At 43.5% G+C, this 24387-nt stretch overlaps 2 protein-coding genes across 2 annotated transcripts; one reads left to right on the top strand and one right to left on the bottom strand.

Moving 5' to 3' along the window:
* Positions 1-14060: 14060 nt before the first annotated feature.
* Positions 14061-15512, top strand: LOC9647787. The gene is made up of 2 exons (XM_002981544.2): positions 14061-14508; positions 14759-15512. The coding sequence occupies exons 1-2, from the start codon at positions 14256-14258 to the stop codon at positions 15238-15240; spliced, it is 735 nt and encodes a 244-aa protein (XP_002981590.2). The 5' UTR covers positions 14061-14255; the 3' UTR covers positions 15241-15512.
* A 669-nt stretch (positions 15513-16181) lies between these two features.
* LOC112350392 (pentatricopeptide repeat-containing protein At4g18520, chloroplastic-like) lies at positions 16182-17063 on the bottom strand. The gene has a single exon (XM_024686522.1). The coding sequence runs from the start codon at positions 17061-17063 to the stop codon at positions 16182-16184; it is 882 nt and encodes a 293-aa protein (XP_024542290.1).
* Positions 17064-24387: the final 7324 nt, after the last annotated feature.

Genomic DNA, 24387 nt, shown 5'->3' with positions numbered 1-24387 from the left:
GAATAGACAATCCAGTGTGAGGGGTCCTATTTTTTGGTGAAGTGTTTGGAAACACGCCACAGTAAAGCAAAGGGCAAGCAAAGAAGAGATCGCAAGCAAAGCTTTGGAGCGAGGGTGAGCAAGAGCTATGGCGAGTGAGTTAATCAAGTGTGGGAGAATTTGTGGGCAGCAGCGCTACTCCTCCCAGCCTACACTGTGGCATTGAGTTGGGCCACCAAGGAATGGGTGATTCTTCATTGCATTGTTTGATTTTGGTGCTGTCCTGATCATGTAGAAGTAAAATTCTGTGCTTGCTTTGGGGATTTTTATTTTTTCTTGTTTGAGGGAGGGATGTATTGTGTGGTTTGGGCTGTCTAGAGGTTGGTCTTATTTCATCTTTGCTTCTCTTTCCTTCCTCTGAGAAAAAACTTGTGTATATAGTAGGGTAATGGGCCTAATTTCCAACAGGGTTAATAAAATAATGTACGAATTCATTTATTTAAATATAATTTTTGTACATAAAATTATAATAAAAAGTCTATATGATTTACTGGTTATAAAATAATTTTTAGAAAAAACTACTCACAAAATCTTAAAAGCCGCTCATTACCAAAAAGTCTAAACTTATCAAGTCCGTCCATTTATGGCCCAATATCTATCCGTTTATTATGGCCTAATATTTTATCCATCGATGGCCCTAACATTTTCCATTTGTTGCCATGAGAAGGAGCAAGGGCGGCATGGGACAATGACATTCTCCAAGTAACTACAAGAAACCCTAGAGATATTAGAGTGAAAACAAGCAAAGTTGTTACCTTTGTTTTTGGTGTTTGCTTGGTAGTAGAGATTCCAAGACTTCATTCTTTTTTTTTCTTATTACTTCCTCTTCTTTCTCCCTTTTTTTTTCAAAGCTTCCAATTTTTTCTTCTCTACGAATTTAGCTTTTATGGCTGTTCTTCCCTCTCCTTTTTCTTGATGACTGCTGCTTCTTTCTTTTTTATTGCTGCTTCTTCTCTTTCCTTTTTCCTTGTAGCCCTTCAATTGCTTCCAATTTTTTTTGCTTCTCATATGCTTCTTTTGCAGTGGCAATTGCCTCAACAACACTAGTGAATTCTAGACTTGTTAAAACAATTCCAACACTAACTTGCAACACCAGTCCAAATCAAGGATGACTTTGCACCCCTGAAAATAATTTTGCATGCAAGTATGCCACCTTGTTGTTTTCTGATTGCCATCCAGGCACATCCATGTGTTGCTCACATTGCTCAGCTCAATGCTCTAGCAAAGCTCCTAGGAAACAAAGTTATAAGTGAATGAGAATTGAGAAATGCTTTTTACCTAGCTGCTCAAGTTGTCTAAGAAGCTCTGGATGCTCAAGCTGGTCACAATCACTACTTGCTTGTTGCTCAGGCTGCACTAGATGCTATCAACCTGCACTAGATCCTCATGCTGCTCAGGCTGCACTAGATCCTACTCAAGTTCTAGTTCATGATTGAGGTGGCTGCCAATCTCTTGGTCTCCTAGCTCCAAAGTGTTTTCGAAGTCTGCTTCAAAGTAGTTGAGAGATACTGCATGGAGTGTACTTAGACCAAAGTGAGTGTTTATAGCATTCAATTGACTTCATGTCCTAGATGTCCAAAAGTGTGTTCATCCATGCACTGCTTGAAGTAACACTTGTATGGCCCAAAACATGCAATGTCTAACAGCTGCATGCAATGAGAAGTATGTGTTGGAAGAAGAATCACATCCACACCTAACATTCTCGTTGTGTCAAGTGCAGCCTTTGTGACATGGGATCCATGGCCATCAACAATGAGAGCATGGCAGTTTGTAGGCAAGCATCCACTAGGTATTGATTTCACAAAGTGTTCAAGCCACTATGGCCACAAGTTGTCTGTCATCTAGGCTTTCTTGCTGATGGCAAATGCAGCTCTAACTTCACAATCTGCAATCCAATTTTGCATCCTCCGCTGCCAAGCATTTGTCCACCTACTGCATTTATGGCCACTAGAACAGTCATGTGCTTTGTGTTGTTTGGGACAATTCGGTAAAAGGATCTTGCACCTCAAGCAGCCAACACTTTGACACTTCTAGAATGATTAGCCCAAATGCTAGTTTCGTCAGCATTCCAAATGTAATCTGCCTATAGTTGTTTCCAGTGTAAGTTGCTTCCAAGTTTTTGTAGAATTATGCCACAACTACTTGATTCAATGACTTTGCTCGTTGTAGCTCCAAGGCCTCAGTGACTTTGCTACTGATCTCTAGCTGTCTTTTCATAAAACCTCTGCACCATTTTCAACTTGGTCCTCCTTCTATCCAAGTAGTTACTCTGCCAGCAACTAACAGCTTTGCTACATCTTTCAGCTTTGCTACATCATTAGGCCTGATATAGTGTGTGAGGTAAAACAAAGATGATGTGACATATGCATTTACCAATCACACGTGCATAAATCTAATAATATGGCGTGTGGCCCATATTAATGGCACATAAACCCATATTGTGGGCTTACGTGCTTTATGTACCATCATTCCCTTGCAGCGTGTGTGTTGGTTTCCTTTTATAACACAACGAACTCCATATTTTAGGGTGAAGAGCGTTCTCATGGCAAGCACAAAATCTGTAAGTGAGGCAAAAAAGGAGACGGAGAAGGAGATAGGTGAAGATGTAAAATATATAAGTCTTCCAAACTCCCCGTACTATACTCCAGGTGATCATTTTTCTGAACAAACGGCAACATTAACAACTATCGAGAACGCCCCAGTAACGTCAGAGACAACAATCCAAAGCAAAAAAACTGACCCGGAGAAAGATGATAGTACCGCTGAGAGTACCAAAAAAGAGGTGTCCACTAGCGCTTAGGCTTATAATGGCGTGTGCCCTCATGCCATTTACTTGATCACCAAATACTTTTTTCCCTTTGCACTAGTATATCTTAATACTGGTCTGAGAAATAGAATGGCATGTGCCCTCAGGCCTTTTACTAAATCACCTTTGAAAGAAATGCAAGCCTCTATGTCGTAAAAAAAAGGTACTAGAGAAATTCCTTAATAATATGAATGTTATTTAGTTTCATGAAAATACACTAAGGGTCAAATGAGTTCAATGACTTCTCCAGACTAGCAATGCCTCTTGCTACACCTTCACAATTAGATTCGTTTGAAAAAGATAACATTGAATAATATCTAAATGTTCTCACCATTAAGTTATATGTTTGGCTAATAGGAATGACGTTCATCTTGGAAAGCTCACCACACGCTCCATGAACAAACAAATAGTGTGTGTGCGCATGCCATCGCTCTTCTTTAGCTTCAGATTCGGCTTGTTCACCTTAACAATGAGATTTATTATACAACCAGATGGACTCAGTCTGGACACAAAGTCACCGCGCTAGTCACCATGCCCCAGATATGTCTAGCCCCTGGACAAAAAACATATAATTTCACGTCATTTTCAAATACTTGAAAATTTGTACTTAGTCCCATTTTACTGAATAAATCCCACTTTAACGAAATAGAGTATTTATTCAGAAGTTTTTTCAAATTTTTTCTTGCAATGTGATTTATAATAGTCACTAAAGTCTTTTTTATTGGTTAATAATTATATTTTGGTAGTGTTACAGTTAAAATACAATATTACATAACCTAGATCCATAATATATTACAAATAACAACTCTAATTGGATGCAATGATAAACTTGATGATACTTTAATAGTAACCACATCACCACATATAACTCCATCACTTATTATATGACAGTTATTTGTATTAGTATCAACTTTAATATCCTTTCCTTTATAGTTTTTATTACTAGCAATGTCAAAGTTAACTCTTAAACTTAATTTTCTTAAAAAATCTGAATATGTTACCTTTACTATTTTAAATCTAAGTGTTAGAATGATATTTTACACTTTCAACCAAAGCTTTGATGCACATTTTCAAATATAATTATATTTTTTATAAATAAAATTGTAAAATTTTAAATCAATTATCATTATTTGTTTTACCATTATAACATAAACCATCAGAATAATACAACATACCACATGCAAAAAAATAGAAAAGGAATCTTTCAGTTTTGGCACTTGCTCTTGATTCTATAATCTTAAATCTCACCACCTAAGATAATTCCATCTGCACCTCTGCAATGGAGAAAAAATTTCAGATTATTTCTCAAAAAAATTCTCAGTTTTACTTACTCTTTTTCACACTGAGCTTTGGCTCCAAACACTTGCGCATTGCCGTGTTCTTAACCCATCCGAACATTCTATGTGCATACGTCTTCTGAACTTGTTCTAGTTTCCTCATGTCTGCAGTAGAATCCAGAGAGATGTCGACCAGGTCTTTCACTTCGTCCTTGGATGAGAATGCATCCAAACCTGGAGTGCAAAAGATAACATCAAGTGATTGAAAATGAAACAGCACAAACGTACCTTCAATGACCACAATGTGTTGGAGACGATCATCTGAAGCAAAATACCGTTCCCATGACTTGAATACCGGGTGTGATCTATCCCCATCATAGCCTTTTATCCATTCCTGAAGGCCTTTGCATTCCGGATGAGCGTCATGGAGAGCCATTGCCATGGAAAGATTTGCAGGCGTCTTCTTCAGTAATGCTTCCGTGACAAGTTTCCTAGTTCTGTAACGAACACTGCTGGAAGGCACATGGGCCACATTCAAAACCAGACTGGCGTATGGCACCTTCAACCCAGTCCAACCTTGAGGCCCTGCACTGCTACTGAACATCTGAGAAAACTCCGGAGAGCATTTAGCACATGCTAAATCAACATCATGTTTCTCTGTGTGTTTCACCTGCACCAAAATGAGTGTCATCGTCTCCAGGCTAAACGTGCCACCAAAGAACCCAACGATGACGATGTCTATGCCCCATTCATTTTCACGGCAAATGATTCCTACGCCAGCCTTTCCAAATTCAAGCAAATCTTTGGCGGTGAGCTCCTGCAGTCGGAAGTCGGTTTTCCTGAATAGCAAGCAAAAAAACTTGGCTTCACCCATGTTTCTGTGGATTTCTTCTTTACCACTTCCATCTATAGAGCCACCTGCTTGTTTTGTTTCCCCTTCACCTTCAGCATTGTGCGTACTTCCACCTGGAGCTTTTGAGGCCGTCAGCGTTGGAGATGGCAACTTCACCTCAGGTGGCAGCGTGTTTACTTTGACCTGCGCTTCTTCTCCTGGAGCTTTGGACAGGGACGCTGAAGCCACCTGCGGCTGACCCGGAAATTTTTTGTTTACTTTAACCCTGCTTCCCCTACGCTTCAAAGCCGAGGCCGGAGGTGGTGGCATGTTTACTTCGGGAGCTTTGGGGGTCAGAGATGCTGAATTCTGCTCATCTTCTCTAATAAGATCAGACAGCGACTTCCCACTTAAGCCACGGCAAAGCTCGTCAAAAGTAAAGCACTTCCATGAATCTCTGTCTAGACTGTCCACTGCAAGAAGTAGCAGCACCCGTGCAACCAACTCGCCCCTGTAACCTCGATCAACCCATCCACTCTTCATCCCAGTTACAAGTGCCTCCAAGCACTCCTTCCAGCCTGTCCCAACCCTCCCTTGTGCACGCAAAACCTGTGCTGCAGCCGCTGCAACCAGGGGCTCCGTAGCCCAATGCGTCCAAACAAGAGTCCGGTCATCAGAAATGGACATCACGCTAAGTAGGTGACGTGCAACCATATCAGTGATAATTGTGGCATGCGGATTGATGTCGATGCATACTCTGCAGCCCAGTGTAGCCAGACAAGCCTCATGTGATAGACCTCTTTGAAGCAAAAACTTGTTGAACGAACCAGTGCCACCAAGGAGCTTATCTACAGCCAAAAGCAGCACGTCACCTGCACTTGCGGAAGCCTTCACCAATGCTTGCCACAGTGGCCGACCATAGCCGCAAAGACGACCCAGATCTTCAACTTGAGCAAGCAGAAGGCCACCTGTTTGTTCGTCCGATGGCAAGTCTGCCAAGAAAAAGCAGTACGCTGGATGTGCAACTAGCTTTCCCGCCGCAGCCACTCGATCGCTACTAAACCCTAAACCGGATGCCTTATTGTGCGGCGCAAAATTGTTTAGCCTCCCGTCTGTGTCGGTGAACATCACCGACACACTTCCATTTTCAGGCAACACTCTGGAAGCCCTCCTTGCAGGAACAAATGCAGCAACAGTTGTCGGATCAGCATGCGAAGTAAACCATCGGGCTTCGTCCATGACAAACAGGACCTTCAGTTTTCCTTTGGCAGGAGCTGGAACATTCGACAGTAGACCTTCAAGCGTGTTGTACTTCTTAAACACCTTACTTTCCCAGATGCCCCACATATTGGTTTTCTCGCCAGGCTTCTCTTTCAGGTCGACGTCAAGGCGATTAGCAAACTCCTCCCGGGCTTTGTTTCCTATCTCCATCTTCGCCTGTACCACGTCCCAAAAGTTCTTCCCAACCATGAGATCGTTCAAGAACTTCTTGGCATCCATGGGGTCCTCCCCGGAAGTTAGATGCAGAAGGGCCTCGATGCATGACACAAAGTAGTCAATGCAGAAGAGCATGAACCTGCTCTGCGACAAAAGCGTAGAACCCGAGCTGAGCAATTTGACGGCGTTTGTGTAGAAGAAGTCCGCAAAGGCAGACCTTGGAGGGTATGCGGTGCCAGATGAAGCGAATGAGCAGTAGATGACGAACACACCTAGATTCGCAAGCTCGCAGGTAGTCCTCGACTTTCCCCAGCCACTCGACTGAACTAATGTGACAACAGGTGCTATCATGGCTTTCTTCGTCTTCCACATGTCTCCTGTTTCTTCCAGCTTCTCACGCAACGACTCCACGTTGTCTAATCCCCCAACTCTTTGGTACTCCTGCGCAAATGCCGATTCGGCAATACCCTCCACTCTTTTCCAGTATTCAGGTGGCGGCTGGAGGATTTCAGAGAGCTCGCGTTCCAGTTTCGACTTATCCTCCTGGAGCTGACTCGCCCGCACTTTCTCTGAGGCTATCTGCTCCTTTAGTTCGGCATCCTCCCCGGCTTCCCACAATTCGTATTCAAGGTCTGCTATTCCCGTAAGCACCGCCAGCAGACGACGTTTCACATCAGCAATTTCACCTCTTTTAAGTCGTTTTTTCTCCTCCTGCTCTCCCTCTTCATCCGGCTCTCGCTCACGCTTTCTAGATGAAGATCCGTCCATAGCTTGAACTTAACCCTACAAAGACCTTTCGCCGCCGTAAAAACCCTAACATTAGGTCTTTTGAAACAATCGTCACCGTTAAACATGTGGCAAAGGCAATGGAGATCGTCAAGGGGATGGAGTGACGTGGCTCTCTTTCCACTCCCGTCCGACTCTCTCTTTCTCTCTCTCTCTTTCCATGCTACCACACAACATTACTTCCAATCACTTTAACTTGGACCAAAGTCTTTTTCACAGGACATAGAAGGGGGTTTTTTCCTTTGTGGAGCTCAATGGTGCTGTTAGCTCTGGCATCATGGAATATGGGCATGCTCTTCATCTTTGCACAGCCTGGAGCTAATAATTGCTACATAGTCTTCTCCTCTTAGATCATCCTTAGTCTTATTTTTCCAATGGATGCTTTGCAAGCTTTCAAGCATGCTCTTGGGGATCCACTGGAACTTTGCAGGTGAATGGGCAATGATGCTTTGTCGTCATGGAGAGGAATCAAATGTGGTGGAGATAGCTATGCTATTGTCTTGCTATTCAAGTTCTTTTCTTTCTCAGTGAAGAATAAACAATGGAAAAAATGCTTCCGAACTCCAGGACGTCAAAGAAGTGCCAGTCAAAAGCCAAGAAAGACCACAGTCTTAGGAGAGACAGATGCAGACAGGAGTGGAAAGAGAGAAGTGCCATGTAATCATGCCACATCATTGCCAAGTAGGTGGAGAGAGAATGATGTTTAACAGGAGGCATTTGTCACTAATAGAGCTTATACTTATAAATATTATGGAGTTAAAGTTCCATTTGTGAATATGGAAAGAGAATACAGAAAATGTGCATATCAATTAGCCCAAAAACCCTAGCTTATATACAGGAGCGAGTGGTTCGAATTGAAACCAATCCGACGGCTACCAAAATCCCACTACGCTAATATTAGTATATGGCATCGTAGCTGTACACTTGGCCCTCACATCATCCCCTCCTCTTGGAATAATGGAAGACCATCACGGTTCTCTTGTAGATGGGCCGGGATTTGGAGGAACATTAGGAGGAGGCATTGGTGGATCTGTAGGTGGTATTAACTCCTCCTGATCCCTTTGTACGAAGCATTTCAGCCGCTGCACATGCACAATCTCTGGAGGATCGGCTTGCTGAACGTCATGCTGAACCTCATAAACTTGTGGTCCAATTTGCCACAACACCCGATACAGTCCTTTCCACTGTGCAAGAAGTCCCTTAAATAAACCATGTACCGTAAGATTTGGAAAATGGACTAACACCAAATCATCCACTTTGTACTCCACAGGTGGACGATGATAGGAGTTATAGCGCCATTGTTGTCCCACTTGTACGCGGCCTAAGTGTTCGGCAAACTCTACTCGAACAAGTGGAAGAATGCTCAGCATTGGCAGCTCACAGCAATCGCGAAGGTAAACCCAGCTCCGTTGGTAATATTGGATCATGACTATATAGGAGTTTATATGGTGAAGCAGCAACAAAACTTTGCACCTCTGTGACATATGCATACCGAAGAGACGGCAAATAACCATCCCAATCCGAATGCTGAAAGTTCACATACTTCGCAATCATCCCTTTAAATGTCCGAACGAGCTGTTCCACTAGACTGTCGGATTGTGGATGATAAGCACTTATGAAAGTGTGGCATATTCCCAACCGAGACGTCAAAACATGAAATGCCTCAGCCATAAATGCAGGACCATTATCCGAAAGAATCCGCTCTAGACAAGAATGCTGGAACACCACTCGATTGAGGAGGAAGTAGCCAACAGCAGTTGTAGCAGCGCTAGCAAGAGCACCAACTTCCACCCAGTGAGTCAAGTAGTCAGAAGCAATAATAACATACTCATTGCCAGCAGTCAACCGTGGAAAAGGTCCCATAAGATCAAACGCCACCAACTCAAACGGACGGGAAACTGCAATTGACTCCAACCATCCTTCCGCAGCACGAGGGGGAGTATTATGAGCTTGGCACCAAATGCAGCTACGCACATACCGGATAATATCACGTTGCATCTTCGGCCAATAGAAAGACCTGCGTAGCTTCTCAGTTACATAATAGTGTCCCATATGCCCACCTAGAACAGGAGAATCATGGTAGGCATGGAGAAACTGCGGAATAAAAACAGAAGGCACCACCAACCATAAATGATCATCAGGATCCGTCCCCACAAAATAAAGAAGGCTGTCTTCAAGGCGATTTTGAGAATGTAAATGCCAGAAAGGCAAATCATCAACAAGTGATGCAAGATTCTCAAACCCATCTCGAAGCCTTCGAATCCATGGCTCAATTTTTTGAGCCTCGCGAACCTCATCAAGAGAAGGTAAATCTTGCTCTATGTCTTATGGACATTGAACGTCAAGGACAGCAACCGCTGACCGCACAGAATCCTCATCTAGAAAATCCACAGATGCTGGAATAACAGGTTCGTCAGAAACATGACAAGTGAGTGGAGAAGGAAGAGGAGCTCGAGAAAGGGCATTAGCATCAGCCATAGAACTCCCTAGGCGATGAACAACATTAAAATTATATATCTGAATCTTCAAAGCCCATCGAGCAGTATGACCAACTAGGTTTTTCCGCTTCAATAATGAAGTAACAGCAGCATGGTTACCTTTAAGTAACGTCCGAGAACCATGTAGATATGCATGAGGTTTCTCGAAACCCAAGACTGCTGCTAAACACTTCTTCTCCGTCGTGGAGTAATTTATCTCCGCTGGTTGTAATGTACAGCTTATGTATGCAATGGGATGGCGCTGACCAGGCACACTCGAGCTCTCTTGCATCAACACACCTCCAAGACCAAAGTCAGAAGCATCCACGTGCAAAATAAAAGGTCAAGTGTAATCAGGATATGCCAAAACCGGAGGAGTTGTCAATAGCTCTTTGAGATCCTCGAACGCCCACTCATAATCCGGAGACTAGATGAAAGATGACATTGATGACTTCAGCAACGCTCGCAATGGTGCAGTGCGATCAGAAAGATGATCCACAAAACGACCGAGATACTGCACCTTACCCAAGAAGTGTTGCACATCATTCACACACTTCAGAGTAGGGAACTTTAGAACAACCACAAGTTTATCAGGATCAATTTGCAAACCCTCACGAGAAATATGGTACCCAAGATAAGCTGTGTCCTTGGACCCAAACACACACTTTGACTGCTTCAACTTTAAACCAACGTTGCGTAGCCGATCCAACACTTTACAAACATCATGAATGTGCTCCTCCCATGTCCCCTCCGAGTGGATCAAGACATCATCAATGAAGTCAACAGTCACCTCTGGCATATCACAAAGAACCTCGTCCATCATCTGCTGGAAAGTTGCTGGAGTATTGTTCAAACCAAACGGCATCACCAAGAACTCGTACAAACCAAATGGTGTACAAAAAGCAGTCTTAGGAATGTCTTCTTCGGCCATCGGTACTTGCCAATACCCAGAAGCAAGATCGAGCTTGGTGGATCAATGACTAAGCCCTAAACGATCCAATAGATCAGCAGTGTGAGGAGGAGGGTACACATCTGGGATCGTCACTTCATTTAACGGACGATAGTCGATGCAAAAACGAATCCTCCCATCAGGCTTCGTCACAAGATGAGGTTCACATGCCCAAGGACTCCGCGATTTTCGAATAACACCCTTCTCCAACATCTCCTTGACATTTGCACGTAAAATCTTGATCTCCTTGGGTGACCGACGACGAATAGGAACCTTGATTGGATGAGCATCCTCGGTTGGAATCGGATGACATGTGGTAATCTTGGCCCCAGATGATAGGTCAAATTCAAAGAGATCAGAATACTTCTTCATGAGCCGGTCAACCGCTGCAACACAAAGATCGTCGGAGGGATTAGAAAAGGGAAAAACAGAACAAGATGGAAACACAGAAGGAAATAGTGGGGGAACAAAAGTAATGGAAGCAGAGGTAGAAGTAGAGGGACGAAGTGGTATGGAAGTGAGAGGAATGGATGAAACATAAGGAAGTATATAACAAGGGGGAGAAGCCTCAAAGTCACACTTGGCATGATTGCGTTGTAACCAATCCATACCAAGAATGAGGTCAAAAGCTTGACTCAGCACCACCCGCAATGACTGCAACTCAAGCTCGAGATCACCCACACGCACAACCAGGTCTACCTCATCTTGTGCACATACATGTGTACGACCGTTGCCATAAAGAATGAAAACTGGTTCTGCCGCACGACGCAAGTGTAGACGACAATGTGTGGCAACAGGTCGAGCAATAGAAGATAAACTCGAACCTGTATCAACCAACACAGAGAGAATAATAGGAGACCTCTTGTTATAAAAACGAGCTTGGAAAGTAAACACTCGATGAACCGGTGCCAAGTGAACCCTTTGATGATACTCCCGAAAAAAAGATGGAGGGGTCACTGACTTATTCGCGCAAGGTCCCTTCGTTACTCGCGTGACTCTTTGTTTCCTGGATGCATCTTGGTGTCTAGACCTTCCACAGCAACAGCACCAACAGGACGTTGTTGATGCCAAGGTCTCCATCCCGGAAATGGAGGTCGCCAATCCGAAAAACGCAAACAACGCCGATAAATATGACCAACTTCATCACATGCCTAGCAGTGAACATCACGGCCACGACCACGTCCTCGCGCTTGTCCTTGGACTCGAGCAGCAGCAGCATCAACCTCCATTTGAACAAGACCATCACCCATAGGAAGTGGAGTGGAAGGATGTGCAGTGAAAAGTGGAAGACGCGACGTCTCATAACGTTGTGCCAAGTGAAGAGCATCGTCAAGGGTGGCGGGAGCAAGTGCATGCACAAGTCAAACAAGATCTTTACGAAGTGCTAGCCACAATATTCCTAGCTTGATCCGCTCCAACATATTTGGCTCTGCATAAAGCAGAAGACTTCGGAAACGAACGCCAAATTGCATCACCGACTCAGATGGCCTTTGGCGAAGACGATGCAATTGTTGGAAAGCATTATCACAATCGTCGGCATGTCCGAAGGCGCGTTTGAAGACGTCTGGGAGAACACTCCAATCTTCACGAGTGGCTGCGCTCAAACCATTGTACCACTGCAACGCCGTCCCTTGGAGACACGTGGGAAACTCACGCAAACGTCAAGCATCATCCCAAGAATGATATATGGCAATCACCGTGAAGTGATCGAACCAATAGTACACATCATCCCCAGGATTCCCGCAAAAGAACTCCGGCCGAATGTGAGGATTGGCACCAAGAGGAGGAAGAGTTGTACCACGTGCCGTGAACGTTGCCATCAACTGAGTTTGGTTGTTCAATTGCAAGCGCATAGCATCAAACAATTGTACCAACTGCTGCTCCAAAGTTAAAGGAGGAGATTGTTGATCTGCCATGAAGATGAATGAAAAAGAAAGAGCGAAAGAAGAGAAATGACAAAAAGCTAGAAGGAAATGGTAGATCTAGACAATGCAAAAAGCTAGATTTAAACCAAAATCCTGAAAGGAAAGAACAAAAGAAAGGAAATGGAAAAAGCTAGATCTAGACAATACAAAAGTTAGATCTAAACCAAAATCCCAAATCTAAGCACTTCTCAAGAGGAATAATCAAAGGTGCCCTTTACCTCCACCAATGTGAGTGTTTGGAATATGGAAAGGGAATATAAAAAATGTGCATATCAATTAGCCCAAAAACCCTAGCTTATATATAGGAGCAAGCGGTCTGGATTGAAATTAATTCGACGGCTACCAAAATCCCACTACGCTAATATTAGTATATGGCATCGTAGCCGTACACTTGGCCCTCACACATCCAAATATGTAAAATAATGAATGAAAAAAATATTTTAAATAAAAATTACATAAATGTTATAGCTATATAGATAGAATGAAACTTTGCATATTTTTATTATTGTGGAAGTTCAAAGTATCATAGAAGCTAATTTATTTAGATACATTAATATATCTAAAAGAACTGAATTTTAATTTTTATTAAGGTACTATATCTTCTATTGTATTTATCTTTTTTTACACACATATATATATATATATATATATATATATATGTAAATTTTAATCATTATGTATAATTGTATTAAGTAAGTTTTAAAGATATTATTGATTATTAGCTTCATTGTTTTAAACAAAAATTCATATCCATCAACAAAAATATAGATTATATAACCTCCTACTAATTTTTTCAATGACAAAAAGACTACGCTACATTAACTAAATCCATTACACACCAAAATTTACACTAGTTCTAAAATTGATAACAAACTTAAAATCAAAATTTTAAAAATTATAAATTCTAGCTATTTTTTTATAAAAGATTTTTAGAACCAAGATAAACATATCTACCATAACTCTGATATTTTGAAACTTAAATAAAAGTTTCCAGTAAAGAAGATTAATTTGCAAAAACAACAAATATAGTGTTTTAAGATAGTTACTGTATAAACTCTATGTATACTGTGTTATATACTATAGACAGTCTACACATATTTATAAAGCATCACGACTTCACAGCAGCAATGTCCTGGACCGTTGCATTGGGCAATCGATCTCTTACAACCTGACTCGGACATCAGGAATGCCGCCACCACCACCTTACCCTGATCCTAGCATGCTATCAAAAAGGTTTTCACAAGTCCAAGAACATAAATCATGTCTGAAAACACAAAATAATCAAACTTCATTGAACCAGGCCGGAGTGGCTCAATGCTGTAAGAATGCTCACATAAATGTTACTTAGTCCCAACTAACGCCCTCCAAATTGAGAATGTAAAGGAGAGCTCATCGGGATTAGCGCCACCGCCCGGGGCATGGACAACGCCTGGAGAGAAGATCGCCGCTGGTGCTCGAGAGGAACGACGATGCCGCCAGGACGAGCACGGCGAAGGACACTGCTACTGGATCCCCATGGAGAGAATTTCATAGGCGCGGAGAGCTACGCGATCGATCGATCGATGGAGTGGGCTCGCTAGACCTCTCGGCAAAACCTCGCGTGGACACCTGTCCAGCGCGCGCGGCGGCGGGATTCTCTCACGCTCGTCTCGATTCGAGGCTGTTCTTCCGGGGATCGATTGCCAGGTCTGGACTTAGCTGCATTGCCACTGCGACTGCGAGCGGCTATGGCTACACGGTGGAATCGTGGAGCGAGACGCCATACTTGGAGCTCGTTCTTGGCCTCCGCCCCGAGGGCCAATCCATCCCAGCCGAATCCAGGATATTACGGCAGGCTCATGAGAATGCGGCCCGAGAATGCTTCGTCCATGGGGGCGCTCGAGGCGATCTTGGACAAGAAGAGCTACGTGAGAGATTTCGAGAGCTTCTGGATTCCTATGCTGGGCGATCTCATGGGAGGGGCACGACTACAGTTTAGAGGTACGCAAGAATCTTAAGATTTTTTCTCTTATTTTCTAGTTTCTTTTGATTTGCTATGTTCTTCGTGGCTGTTCTTCCAGCTTTGCTTATGAGTTTCTTGCTTTTCTTGCCATCAAACTTTGGTGTTGTTGGTCGGGATTTCTTTTGGTTTTCTTATCTTTCATGCCTGATCGAGTCTGATCTTGTCGGTGACATTCTTTATTGTTTCGTCCTCTCCATCCATCGCGTTCTTATATCACGATCGTGCCAGGTTTTTACATGGCTCACGAACAATCCAATGGTCCTACTATCGGCCAAAAGACCGCAGCTCGAGCAGCTCTACGCGACGATGATCACTTACGCCGGAGTCGTTGGGAGCCTGAGGCTAGCACGCATCTGGTTCGACGATCTCAAAGGCAAGGGGCTCAAGCAATCGACGAGGTGCTGCAACGCTCTCATCCTCGCCTACGCCAAGAAAGGTCACGCTCAAACCGCGCTCTCCATCCTCGAACAGGCCTTCCGCAAGGGGTGCTCGCCAAACGCAGTCACGTACTACATCCTCATCGCCATGTTTGCGAGGCTGGGCGACTCGCCAGGCCTCGCAAATCTCCTGGGCGACAGCGAGTGCTCGAGCTTTCGTCCCGACGCCATGACTTACAACACTCTCCTCTGCGGCTACTCGAAGATGGGAATGCCGGAGGATTTCGACAAGACACACGGGGAAATGGCGGAGGATCTGGAGGAGGAACTTAGCGAGGAGAGCTACAACGCGTTGCTCGTTGGATGCTCGCGGCTGGATCGTCTCGACGAGCTCCAGCGCTGTGTGGGGGAGATGCTAGCCAGGGAGATGAGTCTGGCATCGCCGGTGGTGGCGGAAGAGATCGCCAAGGCTTACAGAAGAAATCGATGGGTGGAAGGATTGGACATGGTGATCCAGCTCGAGGAAAAGAGTCTGTGGATTTCTCCAACCTTCCAAAGCTTTGTAAATGCTTGCGATTTAGAAAAAAAGGAGGCGCTTGTTTCAAGATAAGTTTTTACTTTTTTTTCACTACAATCCATGTGATTAACTCTGAATACTATTTTGTAGCTTTTTTCAGAATATGGACTCACTGGTTGTGTCCACTGGAAGGATTTCTTTAAAACCATGCTGCTGGCATTCATGGTACGTGGCAAACAAAAGCTGCGAGAAAAGAAAAATCCCAACAATAATCCAACAGACTGCAAATTGAAAAAAATTGTAGATAAACCCTAAACCTAAACCCCGACCAAGCTCCCATACATATACAGCAGCACCGTTGACCCCGCAAAACCCGGGCTAATCCCCACCGCGTTCCACGCCGCCACGGCCCCCCGCCACGCGTCCCCGTGCACCTTGCAGCACCCCAGCAGCGTGTTCCACGCCACCACATCCGGCTGGAACGGCATATTCCTCACCACGTCCTCTGCCCGCCCGACAAACCCCGCCCGCCCCAGCACGTCCACCATGCAGTGGTCCTCGACCATGGACACGAAGAAATGCCGCGCCTGGGCAAGTAGGCTGGCATGGCTGCACGAGTTGAGGATGCTGACGTAGGTGACGCTGTCGGGCTGGATGCCCTCGAGGTGCATGTCGCGGTAGAGGAGGATGGCATCGGCGTGGCTGTGGTGGGCGTATCCCGCCACCAGCGAACTCCACGTCACCGTGTCGCGGGCTCTCATGCGGTGGAAGGTGGCGGCGGCGTCTCCCATGCTGCCGCAGCGCGGGACACGACGTTCTTGCCTGGGATTCTCTGAAAAATCCTCTCGGCGGCCTCTAGATCTCCACACTTGGCGTAGGCAGTGACAAGCAAGTTCTCCACGCTCAAATCCGGAGGAGAGTGCACCGCGGCGAGCTCCAGCTGCGAGTGGATCCGCTTGCACGATCGCAAGCAAGCGCTCGAGCAAGCACTTATAACTCCCAGAAAGCTCACGTCGTCAGGCTTGATCCCTTCCAAGTTCATGCCGTGGAAGAGGCCCATCGCCGCGCAGGACTGTGCGCTCACGGCAAAGGCCGCGATCATGCTGTTCCACGAGACCCTGTTGCGATCTTCCATCCTCTGGAACACCGCAAGAGCTTCCTCCGTGCTGCCACCCTTCGCGTACATCGAGACGAGCGCATTCTGGATTGTGATGTCGCTGTGGAGGCCCAGGTCAATCACGGCGGCGTGGATCTTCCTGCCCCGATCAAGAAATTCCCTGCTGGAGCACGCAGTGATCGCCGCGACGAAGGTCACCGGATTGGGCTGGACGCGAGCTTGGATCATCCCCTCGAGCGTCTCGAGCGCCTGGCGGCAATCCCCCATCTGGGCAAATGTGGTGATCATCGCAGTCCAGGACACTACATCCTTGTGCGGCATCCGATCGAACACCGCCCTGGCCTGCTTGATCGCTCCACACTTGGCATACATGTTGAGGAGCGCTGTCCCAACGAACACGCTCTTGCGGAGATCCGGGGAGAGAATTCTCGCGTGGATGGCCTTGCCCAGCGCGAGATCCTTGGCGCCGGAGCACGCAGCCAGTGTGCTCACGATCACCATTTCGTTGGGTTCCACATCCATGCGCTGGAAGAGATTGATCGCCTCGCGGCAATGCCCCGACTGCGCGTAGGCCGCGATGATGCAGCTCCAAGACACCACATCTTTCTTGGGCATCTAATCAAAGACTACACGCGCGGCCGCGAGGCTGGTGGTGCCACCACATTTCCTGTACATCTGGATGAGGAGATTACCGAGGTGGACGCTCCGGAGGAAGTGGCCTGTGGCGAGGATGTGATCGTGGACGCGGCGGCCGTCGGCGAGCGAGCGGGAGATGCCGCAGCGGCGGAGGATGGATGCGTAGACGGCCGCCGATGGCGATCACAGCTGGGAGAGCGCATCTCGGATAGATGGGAGCACTCGCTTGCCACATTCTTTGCTGCGCAGCAAATTTTGGTTTGAGAAAGAGCGCCAATGGATTCTTTTAGGGCTTATGACATATTAACCATTAGAATAAACAAGAATATACTAAAAAGTGTATAGGAACGTTTATAAATTATAAACACAAATGTAATTTAATGAATAATAACCATTAAATGATAGAATATTCTAAAATATTCAAGTATATTTTAGATATATTCCACCTTAGTCTTTTACAGATTTTTATTAAACAAACCAAAAATTACAAAGTTTATAATTCATTATCTAATTGGATAATTGTGTCACCAAAGTTGCCAGTTCGAGTGATCTGCTAAGGATGTTGCCCAAATGCCCCACCACCTCCACTGCCTAAAAGGATAACCACAATGCTAGATGTTAACATATTGTGTCTGAAAATGGCATATTCAGTATGGCTATAATTTGCCACCAGGGAGCTCCACATCTACTCAATCTCTTAAAGGGGAGGGAGTCTAAACTCTTCAACCCAAAAGTGGTCACTCCAAGCTTCAAAGTCCTGCAAGGAATTCTTTGAAACATCTGGATATCCAGCATAGAGGCACCCAGAGCTCAAGCAGGAGCTTAAGTCTTAAAAAGCTCCATGGAAAGAAAAGGGTTCACATTAGCAATTTCATTTGTCACATCAGCATCACCACTAATAGTTGCATCTTATTACAAGAGCTTTCTCCCACTACCACCCTTCACACCAAAGCCAAACCCTGTGGCTGCAAGTGCACAGTGCAGCACAAATATGATGAACTTCAAGCCCGCCAAGTGAAATTGCCCTCTTTTAGATGCAATTAGGGTACCCTATGGGAGTAATCACTTTAAAATAAAAGGTAATAAAAACTTAAGAGGCATTTAATCATAACTTATACAAGAAAATATCACAGTAAAGTTCCAACAAGCCCATGTCTTTCTTAGTCATCTTATTAGGTATTGGACTACAAAACTACTTATTTGGTAATATTGATCACAATGTTTGCCCCATTTTTACTGAAATTATTACGTAATATTTTATTATATATTTACTATATCTTCCAAATTTTAAACCTTTACTTTAACTCATACTGGCTGACAGCATATGAATAAGAACTTTTCCTGCTTTGTAACTTAGGAAAACGCCACAAATGAGAATTATGACCACTATCAGTCGTGTGACCAATGGTTCATGGGACCCAGCCTCAGCCCCCCAGCCTCAGCCATCACTCTTTGGTGCAGTTTTAAACCATCCTCTTAATCACACTATGCTCCTACTGGACCATAACTGGCTCCTGCATGATCTGCTTCGTCAGCAGACACACAAATGACTCTAATGGTTGCAGAGGCTCCTCTTTGCCAGACTCTTTGTAACTATACATCGGTGTGAGCTAAAAATATTCACATTTTATCAAGCTCTCGATCCATGCTGACATCGACCGTCATCACCGGACTTGTTCTTCTAATGCCTCAAGTTTGTAGACTCTACTCCAATCAGCTGCTCCAGAGAACTCCCACGGTACCTCCTTTTCTAGAGCGTCAAGAGAGCTTTTCATGGCATCAGTCACCTAGACAAAGAAAACATAGATCTCAAAATCAACAACTGAAAAAGAGGAAGAGGGAAAAAAAGAAAGATATGGGAAGTGTTAGCCATATAATATAAAGTTGGGTTATTTTATAGGCATTGTGTTCTTTTTCCACTTTTTCATCTTGATGGAAAAGTTTCTTAGTTTTGCCTAGGGAAAATTATATTCTTGTAAGAAATTAACATTAAAATAAGCTATTAGCATTTCTTTTGATTTTTCACTACAATACCTTCTAAGAAGAGAGTTTGCATAGAGGATCAAGGTAGAGAGAAATGCCCATTTCATTGTAGGAGTTGGGCATAACTATTGATCCAATCTAAATTTTAAGAGTTTTCTTTGATTTTATAGTTTTAGGGGAAATGATTAACATTGTTGAAGCTCTAAATACTTTGTTGTTAGAAGCAAGAGAGATGCCCATCCTGATACAATTGATTCAACAGAAAATCATGACTTGGTTTTATGAAGAGAATGAGAGCTCAAGAAGATTTAGACTTCACTTGTAGAGCATTTTTGGTTCCAAATGAAAAATGTGCAAGAGGCCATTGCAAGAGGGAGGCATTATTGTGTTCAGCCAGTAAATATCCAGATTTTACAAGTGCAAACAACAAACAACACTCAAATTGTTAACCTTGCTTTCATTGGTAGCAGATAGGGTTACCATATAGTCATGTTGTAATAGCATTGTTTCATAAGTTTTATAATTTCATCTCCAACTCCACTTTAACTTGTTTTATCATGTTTAAATGCAGGCTTTGAAATATCCGGGTCTAGGCTTGTGCAAATCACTATCCATGTTTACAAGTTAAGTATTTATGCTGAAAAATTATATTCTTCTGATAAAGCCTTTTTATGGTGACTTCTTGGAAGATCAAGGAAGAAGAGAGTTTGCATAGAGGATCAAGTCAGCAATGTGTAATAACTCATTAGGAATTTTATATAAAATGTTTAGGGGCATATATAGGTAATTTATTCTTTTAATTACATAATAATGAGGATTATCATGATGAGACCGAGTCTGAGATCGAGTTCGACATTGGCTCTGAGACTGAGTTCGAGTTCGAGTCCAAGACCGACTCCGAGACCAAGTTCGAGACCGAGTCCAAGACTGAGATCCAAGATTGGGTCCGAGACCGAGTCTGAGACTGAGTCCAAGGTCGGGTCTGAGATCGAGCAAGATCAAGTCCGAGATCGAGCGAGATCAAGTCCGAGACCGAGTCTGAGTTTGAGGTTGAGTCCAAGATCGAGTCCGAGACCGAGTCTAAATACTATTACAGGTTGTGGGGTGAAAGTCCAAAGCATGTGTCTCCCTGGGGGGGGGCTGCAAGGGGTTCTAAAAGTATAGTAGGGATAATGAGGTCTAAGTGCCAGAGGGGCCACCCAAGAAAGTACTTAAGAGCAGCTCCCACTCTCGAAAGGGAAACCAACTGTAATGCTCCCAACTTATGTGGAGTGGTGCCCCACTTGAGTACCTTGCAGCTCATTGATCCTCGCTCTTCCTAGGGGCTTGGGCCTTCCTTTTGGGATGGAAGTGGACCTATACCAGGCCGTTTGGCCATGGTGTTTCCTCCTGGTGTTTTAAAGCAAATATTGCACCTAACGCTTAGGATTTAAAGGGTCCCATGATCAAGTCTTGTTGTACCAAGGGATGTTAAAAATCTGGAGGCTTAGTGTGCTTGGCTACTTGTGTTTACGGGGAATGTAGTCGAACCTTAAATCTAGTTTAACCTAGGGAGGGGGGATTATGAGAGAATTTGGGAATCTGTAGATGGATAGCTAACACTCTGTTACTCATGTAGTGAGTTGTTGAAACCAAGTAGGACCAAGTAAGATTGGTACAATAGGTGGGAACCTTAGCGAGGGAACTTAACTAAGGCCAAGGCCATGGTGGTCAGATAAACAAGGTAAGCTAGCAAATTGGAAAGGAAAAATTGTGGCTTACACAAAGCTCAATCCTTGTCCATGACCTTCCTTTGGGATCAAGAGTCATATTTTGTTGTTCTTTTTGTTTATAGGTTTTGCAGTCGGGGTCCAAGAGAGGCACAAGAATTCCCGATAGCATAGGAAATGCAAGTAGTTTAGATTTTTCTCTCCTTGCAGGACTTGTGCAAGGGTGGGTTTTCTACGTATTTTCCACTGGCGACTATGGTGGGATTGGGAGCACAATGAGGGTAGACACTGGACACTGATCACACCTAGAAGATTGAACCCATAACAAAGGAACAAGGAGGAAATAGGGCACAACATGGAAGAAACAAAAGAGAAATGAAGAAATATGAAGATTAAAGGCATTAGACAACAGTGTTAGTGCTAGAAAGCACTCAAGCAAAGACAAACCAAGATTTTTCCTAAGAAATCCAAGGTGGTTACAAAACCTTTACACAGCCGAAGGTTGAAGACAAAAAATATTTTGAGGATCCTCAACCAAGACTCAGAAATTTGCAACTCAAGATTTGTGAAAGTGAAGATGCACGGCAATGCAAGTGCCCACACACATGGAGGGGCACAACTGCCCATTTAGAGACAAGAGCTGCACACAATACCAAGATTGCTTGCTGTGTGGATTTCAAAAGTGTGCAAAGCCATACACAATATGCTATCCAGGCAAGAGATGTGACTACTGCATCAATAAGAAAGCAGCCTTGAAGATCAAAGACCAAGAAAATGCAACCCCGAAGCAAGAAGAAAAACTGGAAGACCTGGAAAGATCCTGAGTAAATCCTGAAATCCCAAGAGAAAGAGAGGGAAAAATGAAGAAATGCACAAAGAAGAAAATGTGATTTTTGATCACTTTGCTGGCAAAAGAACCCTGATGTGGGTGTTTAAAGGACACATCTTCCAGCAAATATACATAAATTTTCTTAGGGTCCATAAACAACCCAGTTACACTAGTTTTAAATAGCTCAAGTACTAGCGTGCTTGCAGCAGCTTTAAGAACAACAATCAGAACACAAATCAGAATTCCAACACACAAGATAGTCCTTGTGTACACAACAAAAATTTTCCAATACGACACATTTCCTACAATAGGAAAGCTGAAATCAGGAAATTGACGGTTCCTGAAGTGAATGTATAGGAATACAGACAAACCCGATCCACGACTAGCTCAACAGCGAAATCAGAGATACATCAAAAGATCATATGTAAAGGATAAATTAGCAAAACAAAAAAACAAAGAGCAACAAGAGAAAATCTTGCAAGCAATATTACAAAACTTTGACAAAGACGAGAAACAACAACAAACTGGAGAAACAAGCAAAACCAACGAAGAGCAAGAAGAAAGACTACACAACACATAGGGTTCTGGGAAAACCCCACCATCAGGAAAAGAAAATCCTGATAACTATTTCAATGACGACGAATTCAAATCCTACTCACCTTTTGAAAATCCGAAGAACAACATAACACTTATAAATCCTGGCACCTTAATCGGGGGAATGATATCCTACCCAATTTTTACTAGCAGCAAAGTTGAGGATCCTGAGCAACATCTCGCCCAATTCGAATAAATCCTGACTATCAACAAACAAGACGACCACAAACAAATACTATTCCATTTTACACTCAAGGGAAGAGCATCAGATTGGTACTATAATCTGGATAGTAAACTCTCGTATGAGGAAAAACTCAAGAGATTTACAGAGTGATTCCAGTCCGATGGAATTCATGAGGAACATCTTGAGCTGTTGAAAAACATCAAACAAGGTTCAAAGGAAGATATAGAAGATTACACACGTCACTTCAAAAGCCATGCTAAACACTGTGCCAAGCTGATCACAACCCAAGCACAGCAGCTTTGGTATATTCAAGGACTCAAGAAATTTTATTGCCAAATTCTGGCCATGGTAAATATGGACCAGGAAGAGTCGAAGGAAGAAAACTCCATAGACGATCTTGCATCTAAGATCAATCAGCTCAAGAGCCAACTGCGACAATACACAAAGCAGAATCCACCAAAAGAAGAAGAATTAACTGATGAAGAAGACAAAATACAACAAAAGAACAAAAAGGGGAAGAAAGACCAAGATATTGCAACACTTCTCAAGAAGGTTATGATTAAAATAGAGCTCAAAGAAGGAGTGTGGTGCACAAAATGCAAGAACAAGGGTCATACAGCCCCAGAATGTAAATTTCAAGCCCCAAAATGCTAAATCTGTGACAAAGAAGGCCACATGGCAAAGAATTGCCGTTACAGGAATACCACAGAGGTCACTCAAGTTTTTACCCAAGCAGACAATTCTCGATACATGAACAAACCACGTAGAGTAAATCAAAATTTCAAAGTCAATCAAGTCTACTATAACTAGGAACACAAAGGAAATTGAAATAACCAAAGCTATGAGGAAAATCCTTACTACAACCAAAATTTCAGAGGAAATCAAAACTGGAACACAAATCCAAGAAATCAGTATTACCAACAGAATAGGAATTGGGGTCAAAATCCACAACTAAATAATCAATATGGACCTTGGAATGATCAATGACAACAACAACAAAATTACTACCAAAGAAACAACAACTACCAACCAAGACCACCACAACAAACAAATCAGTAGAATTTACAAAGACAACAAGTCCCAAATCAAAACTCTGTGCAGATACAGAATCAAAATCCTGCAGAGCAAAGGGGCAGACCACCGGTAGCACGAGCTATTGAAGTGGAGACACTTCCTCCACAGCAAAAAAACTACATGGAAGAACAACCATCAATACGTGCAATCACATGCACATGCCCTAGACATCACCTACCCGACAAATAGGATTGTGAAAATCCTGAAGACGACCTGGAAATAATTCTTGAGTCACAGTAGTAGGAAAGCAAGAGAATCCTAAAAGCAATTCAGGAAAATCTAAAAAACCAGGAACCAAAAATTACAAAGCATGAAGAAAACTAATTACAGACTTCTTTCAAACAATTCACTCAAGACGAACACCATCAACTAGCCGAGCACATACAACAAGGAATCACCCTTACACTCCAGAAAATCCTACAAATCGCTCCTTATTTAACCAAACAAATCTTGGATGTATGCAATCCAAGCAAGCATAGCAAAGTGCAACCACAACATGTGTACAATGTGCAAATGCAACCCAAGGACTAACGACAAGGTCCTTTGTATCAATATAAGCATTGGTAAGAACTTGATACAAGGAGCAATCTTAGATGGAGGATCTGGAGTAAATATAATTGAGCTTGCAGTATGCAAAGCTATGGGGTTGGGTCCAATACAGCCAGCTCCCTTCAACATATGAATGGCAGATCAAAGAATTGTTTGCTCTGTGGGAATCGTGAGAAACATACATATTGCTATAAAAAGCCACAAATTCACAATAAATTTTGTCATGCTAAAAATACCAAAACCTTCTTTATGCTCATCTAACTAAATACAGATGCTAAGTCCAACTTA

Source organism: Selaginella moellendorffii, unplaced genomic scaffold, assembly GCF_000143415.4.
Source record: "Selaginella moellendorffii unplaced genomic scaffold, v1.0 SELMOscaffold_49, whole genome shotgun sequence".
In the NCBI taxonomy this organism is placed as follows: Eukaryota; Viridiplantae; Streptophyta; class Lycopodiopsida; order Selaginellales; family Selaginellaceae; genus Selaginella; species Selaginella moellendorffii.
The sequence above is the reverse complement of the archived record's forward strand: the minus strand, read 5'-3'. Positions and strand labels throughout refer to the sequence as shown.

Excerpts from the sequence above, each read along its gene's own strand:
- LOC112350392 (XM_024686522.1), bottom strand. The coding sequence starts at position 17,063 with ATGGATGTGGAACCCAACGAAATGGTGATCGTGAGCACACTGGCTGCG.
- LOC9647787 (XM_002981544.2), top strand. The coding sequence starts at position 14,256 with ATGGCTACACGGTGGAATCGTGGAGCGAGACGCCATACTTGGAGCTCG. Across the intron at positions 14,509-14,758 it reads GGCACGACTACAGTTTAGAG|GTTTTTACATGGCTCACGAA; the intron begins GTACGCAAGAAT and ends CGATCGTGCCAG.